Consider the following 9,089-nt stretch of genomic DNA (forward strand, 5'->3'; position numbering starts at 1 on the left):
GGTAACATTGAATGTGCAATGCCGGAGCATAGACACAGACAAGGAGCGACTTCGACTTTCATGGGTATGCATGTGTGAGACTATATATTCGAGGAATTCGAGGAGGGCTTAACAGATTTGATAGGTGCTACTCTCGTACCAAATAGGACTCAAGCGGGTGTAGGACTCAAGGAATTCCATGGGTATGCACGTGTGAGACTACTCTTCTTCTTCTTTTTTTCCGTCCATCTTTAAAAAAAAACTCTAGGACTCAAGCGGGTGTACAATTATGTGTGAGTTTTGAGACAAAGCAACATAAATGGGACCCACAGAAATCTAAGGCGAGTAAAAATCAAGATTATGCTATTGAAGTTGGTTCAAATAGATTGAATTTAGTCTGATTTAATTAAATTTGGGCAATTCGATCCAATTCGACAATGATTCTGTTAGTGTCAAGTTATGTTTCCATGAAAACAAGACAGCCAAATCACGAGGACCATCCAATAAACAACAAACAAAAGATTATGTTGCATTTTCTTTTTCTTTTTGAATTTTTTCGCTACAACAATAAATTTTATTTGTATAAATAATTTTCCTCTTTTTTTCTTCTCATACAACGATAATTTGGAAAGAAAAAAAAAAGACTCGATGAGTGATCGTGAAGCATTGTTTGTTTGATCAAACTGATGTTGTAGCACAACTTCCATTTACTCCACTTTTCTTTTTTTAGCAAACTGAAGTTACACCTTAACTTTTATCTACTTTGTTTATTGCCTAATTTCTGTTTGTGGTTACTTTTATCTTAAGATACATTGATCCCTCCAACACAAATTCCAACCGTTTAATAATTATAGTTAAATTCATAAACTACTACAAAATGACACCTTTCTTTTTTCTATTGTCGAAATTGTCAAAAATTATCTTCAACTTTTACTAAGATGACCAAATTGATGGTGGTGGGAAGATTAAAAAGGACCGAAATTGCACAAAAGAAAGGAAGAAAAAAAAAATGCTATGAGTTTGACAGAAAAGGTTATGTTAATATAAAAAGAAAATAAGTTTAACGAAAGTCCTGACCAACATTTTTTTGTGCGTGCATCAGGTCCCAAAAACACCATAACTATATGGAGTAGTATGTATAAAGAGTTCATGCCCATCCCTCCATATTTAAGCCTCAAACTCATCAAATAGTCTCCCATAATTCATTCACAAATTGAAGAGAAAATCCATTTGTCTATACACATTTATTACACAAGCAACAAACATCATCTTCTTCGAAATCAGAGGCCATGCCTAAATTGCTGGGAGAATTTCTGCAGGAGCAACAAGAGCCATTCGCTCTCGAAGTTTACCTTCTTGAACGAGGCTTTGCGCGTTGCAGCCTCAAGAAGAGACGGCGGCAAGCCATCCCAAACTGCTCGGAAGTAGTCCGAGCAGTTTTCAGCAGAATTCTGCTGCATAACAATAGAAAGAAAATCAAGAATCCCAGAAAAAATGATGACAAAAATCATGACGATGAGTTCTCTTCCACAACTTTCTACAGTTCTTGCTCGGATTTGGAAGATGAGGTACAAATTAATTAGATCATTGTTTCATTACAAATTTAATAAATGTGACAAATTATATATGTTTGATGTTTCGTTGAAGCTAGAGATCAGTGGAAGAAGATTGTGATAAACAGCTCAGCCCAATCTCAGTTCTTGAAGAAACAGAATCAGAAGCCCCACCACTTCATCCGAGTATGTATTATAATTTCTATAAATTTAAATTTTTTCTATGAATATTTAGTGCAATTATTAATTGTTTAACCGCTATGTTAAACCAAAGCTGACATGGGAAGTACATGAGTATGTTGTTTTGTACTTTAGAAACTCAGATTAAGTGACTTACTTGGTAGTAAACGACGTCGTTTAGTTATTAAATCCTACTCCCATTTAATAGTATTTCAAAATAGTGACGGATAGAAAAAACAATACTGGTAAGAATTTACTAATTTTATACGGTATGTTTTGGCTTCCAAATTCATATACATATTAAAGAATAAGGTAAATTATTCAGTTAAATTTTGGTTTGTTCCAAAAACTATTTCTGCAACCATGTTTTCGATTTTCGATAATTTCCAAAAAAATAAAGACAAATCAAGAGGAAAGCGCAATAAGCATGAAGTTGGTTTGCAAAACCAGAATCGGGCAAACCACAGCAAAACTCCCTGATTCCAGCTTGTGCAGGGCAATACAAATTCAAGAAAACAAAAGGGGAATCCTCAAAGTCGATTTCTCAACGCAAATCAAAGCATAAAAGTGCCCCAAAATCTCAAGAATGCAACGAACATTCTCATCATCATCACTACAGCATAAACAAGAGGGCACTCCAGCACTCGAAGAAGCTTCTAGTCGACTGCGTGAGAGAAGTGATGGAGAACGAAGGGGGAGGCGGGAAGCAGCTGAAGAAGATATTGGGAGCTGAGGAGCTTTGGAAGGCTGTGTGTGAGAATGTGTGGCAATGGAGCCAAGAATCAATACATGAAAACAGCATATCTCATGTTGTGAAATGTGATTTCATGGCTTCATTGGGAGAGTGGGGATTTGATTCTCAACAACACAAAGATGAGGTTTCCATGGAGATTGGAGATGCTATTTTGGAGGATATTATTAATGAGATTGTTACATGCTAGTGAATTGGTTTTAGTGTTGTTACCAACTTTTGTAGATATAGTAAGACGACAAAACTGGTACATGACCTGTTGGAAAGCAACAGAGTTGTATGATTATGTTTAATATACAAAATATTAAACTTGTTTAGTTAATATAGAATTTTTTGATTAAATATAATTAATTTTTCTGTATGATTATGCATAAAATATTAAAGTTTTTTAACTATTTGATAAGAATATAGGAGTACTTTAATCAAGTAGATAAATTATTTTTTTATAAATCATATACTAATTCAATATACTTAGAATTTAGTAGATGATAAAAAAAAATTAATTGATTTTATATATAGTTTAAAATTATATAATTAAATAGATATTATTAGTTATAGTATAGATGAAAATTGATGTTGTACAAATACTAGTAGGAGTAGATCATTTGGGGTCTTAGGGGTTAAGATGTTCTATATTTTGTCCATAAATCTAGGGATCAAATCCACTAAACACAAATTTTTTAAATGTTAGTAGTAGTATATTTTTCTTCAAAAAATGGATTCAACCGTCACACTCAGAGACGAATAAAAGCGATCAATTTGTGTGATTATAGAAGAGTTCATATATATGCGCAAATCGGATGAGACAATGCAGTGCATCCAAAATGGCCGAATTGTTCAGTTTTGAATAGAGTTGGGTCAAGACTCCATAGTAGTAGTAGCCTAGTAGGTCGTTGGGACCAGTACAACATATGCAACGTTTATGCATGTGAGTTGGGAATTGTACATTCATTTCACCCATTCTATATATGTGACTTCCGTGAATGCGTTTCAATTCTAATAAATGTATGTTTTATAATTTTACCCCTTTTCACAACCCACTCGCATTTCATTTATTCAGTTACAAATAATTCATGTTTTTTTTTATATATATTATACAAAATGATTTTTAGAACCATAATGTTTTTTCTGCTATGAAAGAAGAAAGATTTATGCTTTTTTCATGAAACCCATAAAGCATAGAAAAATTATTGGTGTCGATATTCATTTCTTGTTCTATGCTAGAAGATATACTATCCACGAGCGTCATATAGCGTTATTTTCTCCGGAATGAACTATATTTATTTTCATAATTTCAAGAATTTTACATATTTAAATTATTTAATCTTAATTTATTAAATTATGAATATAATAATAGTAATAGTAATTATTATTATATTTATATTATTATGTTATCAATTAATAACCTATTAAGCAAATTTTATTAATTTTAAAAAAATTATGGACCATACTTAATAATAATGATATAAGTTCTCAAGTAATAACACAAAATATTAATGGAGTTTTTAAATTATGGATCATACTTTATGATGCATTTATTATTATTATTATTTAATAATATTATCATAAAACTTAGTTTTAATTATTACAACCATTAGTTAATTGAATAAATAAAATCAAACTTAAAATCGATATATCATACTAGTAGTTTCATATATTTAGTTAATTATTTATTAAATTATTAATAGTCCAAAGAGTTATTTTTTCACTTATTATTCAAATGTGGATGAACAAGTGGGCTCTCAGTACATGAATATTTTTTAGAGCCCAATTCTTTAGTCGATTTAGAACAATGTAGTACTGAAAAATGTCACATCCATAATCAAGTGGCCGGCCGAACATTAATTGGATAAAATTACGACCTCCATAATCATAACCGATGCAAGTTCTAATTAAGAAAAAAACGAAACTTACTTTTCTGCCTAAAACTTGTACTCATTTGACAAAGTGGGTAAATATATACTTATATATATAGCTTCAAAGTTTAATAATAGTTGCCACTTTTCTATATTTTTTCTCGAAATGGACAAATAGCCACAAACAAAGAACTTCCTCCAAACTATCTCTATCTTTGGGTAATAAATTTCTGAAAATCAATAAAAATCATACACCATAGCTAGCTGGATGTAGTTCAAACTTTTGCCCCAATTTTAAAAAATTATTTATATAACGGAATTGTGCTAATTTTTCAATTTTACTCTTTATAGAGTGTAGAGTTTAACGGAGTACTACTTGTTAATTATAGTGCACAAATACAATTAATGATCAATATTGCAAATATAGGATCATAATGTAATACACATAATCACTTTAATCATCATGTAGATACATATAATATTGCACTAGTAATTAATTATTCAAGGTCTCAAATTAGCCGGAAACTTTCAAAAAACCCAAATCATATTCTATAGTCTATTTATACATATCATTCTCACTTACTCCTCGTTAGCATGATCTGTTATGTTTTACATAGAAAACAAATCATGCATTGATATGCAAACTGTAAAATTATGATTTTGAGACATTAGAATTTCTAAATGTTGAAAAACAATACAAATAATACTAATCTGATTTAAACAAGAATGATGATCCCCTCACATAAAACAATCGATATATAGAACCAGAACAAGTGATTGTTGAGATTCACGCAGGAACATCCCCTTCGAATTTCAAAGAAAATGGGATGCCGATGACCAACCACTAATTTTCAAATCGAAAGAAGAAGATTTTTGTCTCATCGTAGCTTGCTCCAGTCGCCTTACAAAACTTAGTTTTACTGGGTTAGCCATAACATAACATTCAATATCTCTCTATATACATTCATCTAAAAATGTTTATTTTTTCAATCTCTACGTGATCTTGAAAGAGGAAGGCGTGACAATCTAACTACATTATCACCGGCAACGCCACAAGATGATTGTTTGCATGAAAAAATGGATATATTCTTCTTCATCACTCCAAACCCAAACCCTTGAGACTTACCCTTTTTTGTGCTCTTCGTCACCTCTTTGTAGGCTATAAGGAAAGGATCATCCATCCTCGAAAAAGGGAGCGAAGCCTTCTTCTTCGATGAATTTGCACACGGTGGGAGAGGGATTTGCAACGAAACCCTAGACTTCTCCGGTGGTTGTGGTTGTGGTGGTGGTGGCACCGCCTTGCTAACGCCGGGCGCGTTTTCCCATGAGAAGGGAATGTTTCTTTGTGAGTGAAAATTGTTGCTACTCATCATCTCAAAACACAAAATTTTTTGTTTGTGTGTTTGTGTGTGTTTTAATTAGGGTGTGTTAGGTTTTGATATATATTGGTCTAATTAAGGTGTTTTTGTCACGTAGTTTACACACTACTCTTGAATGGCAAATCTAATTAACAATAAAATGAACTTTTCAACGAGAAAAAAGGATCAAAAATTGGAAAAATGAGTGAGAAATAAGACGTTGATGATGGAAGAGAGGGCAACGAATTGAAATAATAAATGGAGATTTGAGAGGTATTTGTGTCTGCGTCAGACTTGACGCCTCGCCGATTAATTTGTTGTTTTTTTATAATTAATGTGGTTAATATCTAACTAATTACTAGTAATATTCTCCATTAGTTGTGATTTTATTTTATTTTATAACTTTTTTATATGTACCGAGCCTAATTAATTAAAGACACCCGTGTGAATTGTGATCTCCTGAGCTTGTCATATTCCAAATAATTATCCGACTCAATCCGAAGGATTTTATCGGTTTGGGGTTCACTTCTGTACTTTACTTAATTCGACCACGCAAATTCATTCAACAAATAAGTTATTCAACTTAATATGAAATAAGAATAATGCATATATATACAAGTTTAAAATACAATAAATGTTATACAATATGCTTTTGAAATGTGGGGCCAGAACAACTTTTTTAAAATCAAAATAAAAATTAAATTTAATGTATATAAACTTTTAAAAAAATCCAAAAATTATATTTTTATTACTAATCTTTGATAAGAAAAAAAAATATAAATAAATGAATCAACTATAGAAGTAAAGGTTTGAAATACGATAATTTTTTAAAAATATAAATCCATGAAATTATTCAAACAATCGTGTTGGGGCAAATAATCTCATATCTTGTACTCCCTCCGTCCCAGATTTATAGTCACATTTAGTTATGACACGGGTTTTAAGGAATTGGTGGAGTGTCTAATTAATGAAGTGAGATGGTGGAGTATGTAATAAATGAACTGAGTTGGTTGAAGGTGGGTCCCTTTTTGATTTTTTGGTTTTTTGTTTTTGTTTTGGTTTATTTTAATGTAGATAATGGCATTTTGATGTAATTTTGATGAAGGAGTAAAATTGTATGTTCAAATATGAAAAATTCTAAATGTGACTATAAATGTGAGACGGACTTTTATGGCAAAATATGACTATAAAACTGGGACGGGGGGAGTAATATATAAGTGTTTCGCTAATTCCATTAGTATGATGAGGTTTTGGCTCGTTTCACGGTGTTGGTCTCCATCAAGATTTGTGTAAATCATCCCAGAGTCATACTCCTAATGTTGAGTTTGGTCGTGCATCGTCGAACCCTCGCAGTCACCGAAATTATTGAATAGAGACATTAATTTGAGTCAATAAATTTTTGCCAATTTTGTGCAATCAGTGCTTTTTTGATGTTAAAGATAAACATTGGATTGGCTGAAATATTGGGCGAATTAATTCCATATTTGCTCTACTACATTAGGTTACAAGTAAATGCAATGTCATTCATGGTATACTTTGTCTAATATGACACCTATATATGAAATTTAAAATGATAGTTTTGGATAGACATCATATTTATGGATGATTAATCTAAAAGAAAGCTTATGATAAAATTCGAAGCAATTGACAACTTCCAAATCATTCAAATTTGAAACGTATGTACTATATTTTAGCAGCCTATAGGTTGTTTGATTAATCTACAAGAAAATTAATCAAAAATCCAAATTCAGAAACAAGTTTAAGACTTTTCATATACTCTTTTCTATTTTATTTCTGTAGTTTAAATAAATTAATTTTCACAACAATGACACTAATCAGCAATTAGCCATTACGTCCTTTTTCACGTACTTAAAAAATGTTTATCTTTGATATCAAACAATCAAAATATGACAACAATTTAATATATAAATGACAACTAACAGATTAATTAGCCTAACTTTGTTTGGTTGTGATAACTATTTTTCTCTTCAAATTAATTAAATAAAAATCTTACAAATTTCCAATGCACAGCTGCAGAAATTTATTATAAAATTATTAATCTTCTCCCATATGAAAGCAGAAACCGCAACTCATTTTGACCTTGTATCGTTTGTATCTACCAATCAAGAATAGGTTGATCGATCATCTGTCTCACAAAACCATGTATATATAGAAACCATAAATTTTTAATAAAGTAGTAGTACTACTTTTAGTTACTATAAATTGTAGTATAACTTTGGTAAATTAGGCAAAAACGTTATGTATTTCCTTATGTATAGAGAGAGATCTCATACTACTACAAACCTCGGCGATTTTGTTTTTAGTTCATGTTACATTAATTTTTCATTTTATCGATATATTTGATTCTAAGTTGAAAAATCACTATTGATATCATTAAGGGTCCATTTGGTACACGGAATTGGAATTGTAATTGAATTGGAATCGGAATACTATGGAATTGAATTGGAAGTAATTGAATTAGAATTCAATTCCAAATCCTTTATTTGGCATACTGAAATTATTGATATGGAATTGAATTTAAAAAATTGAATGTGTGCAGTATGTGTGTGAATGGGTGCAATCTATGTAATGGGTGCAGTGTTTGTGAATGTGTGTGTGCAGTGTGTGTGTAAGAATGTGTGCAGTGTGTGTACGTGTGCGAACGTGTGCAGTGTTTGTGAATGTGTGTGTGCAGTGTGTGGGTAAGAATGTGTGCAGTGTGTGTATGTGTGCGAACGTGTGCAGTGTGTGTAAGAATGTGTGTGTGAATGTGTGTGTGTAAGAATGTGTGCGGTGTGTATGAATGTGTGCAGTGTGTGTGTGTGTGTGTGTAAGAATGTGTGTGCAATGTGTGTGTGTAAGAATGTGTGCGGTGTGTATGAATGTGTGCGGTGTGTGTGTGTGTGTGAATGTGTAAGAATGTGTGCACTGTGTAAGAATGGGTGCAATGTGTGTAATTTAATTTTTAAAATTTCACTATTTTTGATATGGAATTCAAATTGTGGAATTAAAAGATTTGGAATTGTAATTTAATTCCAAATTCAAGAATTTTAATGATAACATTGGATTTGAAATTGAAAGCTCCAATTCCACATCTCCAATTCCATGTACCAAACGGAGCTTAATTTTACTTATTAAATAAGAACCAAAGTTTAATTTGTCAATTTTCTATAAAATTTCAAATAAATAAAATTGCAACAGGATTTGATTTTCATATAACTTGTAAAAATCAATGACATTTTTTGCATAACATTTTTATATACTAATCCATACTTAGCATCAAATATGTGGAGTAAAAAGAAGTCAACTTAAATAGTGTACGTATTCCCGTAAGTCACTCCTCTTATCACCAATTAGTTACCGGATGGAATCTCACTAGAGATGTCAGCTAAATCGAGTTCATCCAGCACCA

The 9,089-nt window shown here is 31.5% G+C and overlaps 1 protein-coding gene across 5 annotated transcripts; it reads left to right on the forward strand.

Annotated features, from left to right (window-relative positions):
• Positions 1–1,085: 1,085 nt before the first annotated feature.
• On the forward strand, positions 1,086–2,824 carry LOC125224169. 5 transcript variants are annotated; one of them, XR_007176834.1, is made up of 3 exons: positions 1,086–1,547; positions 1,627–1,718; positions 2,208–2,824. XR_007176834.1 is itself a non-coding variant. In XM_048127527.1 (3 exons), the coding sequence occupies exons 1-3, from the start codon at positions 1,269–1,271 to the stop codon at positions 2,651–2,653; spliced, it is 858 nt and encodes a 285-aa protein (XP_047983484.1). In that variant the 5' UTR covers positions 1,086–1,268; the 3' UTR covers positions 2,654–2,824. The 5 variants fall into 5 exon arrangements, 3 of the variants coding, with proteins under 3 accessions (XP_047983484.1, XP_047983485.1, XP_047983486.1); XM_048127527.1 differs by having other exon boundaries at positions 1,631–1,718; positions 2,163–2,824; XM_048127528.1 differs by having other exon boundaries at positions 1,631–1,718; positions 2,199–2,824.
• Positions 2,825–9,089: the final 6,265 nt, after the last annotated feature.

Source organism: Salvia hispanica, chromosome 4 (assembly GCF_023119035.1).
Source record: "Salvia hispanica cultivar TCC Black 2014 chromosome 4, UniMelb_Shisp_WGS_1.0, whole genome shotgun sequence".
Lineage (NCBI taxonomy): Eukaryota > Viridiplantae > Streptophyta > Magnoliopsida > Lamiales > Lamiaceae > Salvia > Salvia hispanica.

Excerpts from the sequence above, each read along its gene's own strand:
- LOC125224169 (XM_048127527.1), top strand. The coding sequence starts at position 1,269 with ATGCCTAAATTGCTGGGAGAATTTCTGCAGGAGCAACAAGAGCCATTC. Across the intron at positions 1,548-1,630 it reads GCTCGGATTTGGAAGATGAG|AGATCAGTGGAAGAAGATTG; the intron begins GTACAAATTAAT and ends CGTTGAAGCTAG. Across the intron at positions 1,719-2,162 it reads AGCCCCACCACTTCATCCGA|AATCGGGCAAACCACAGCAA; the intron begins GTATGTATTATA and ends TTGCAAAACCAG.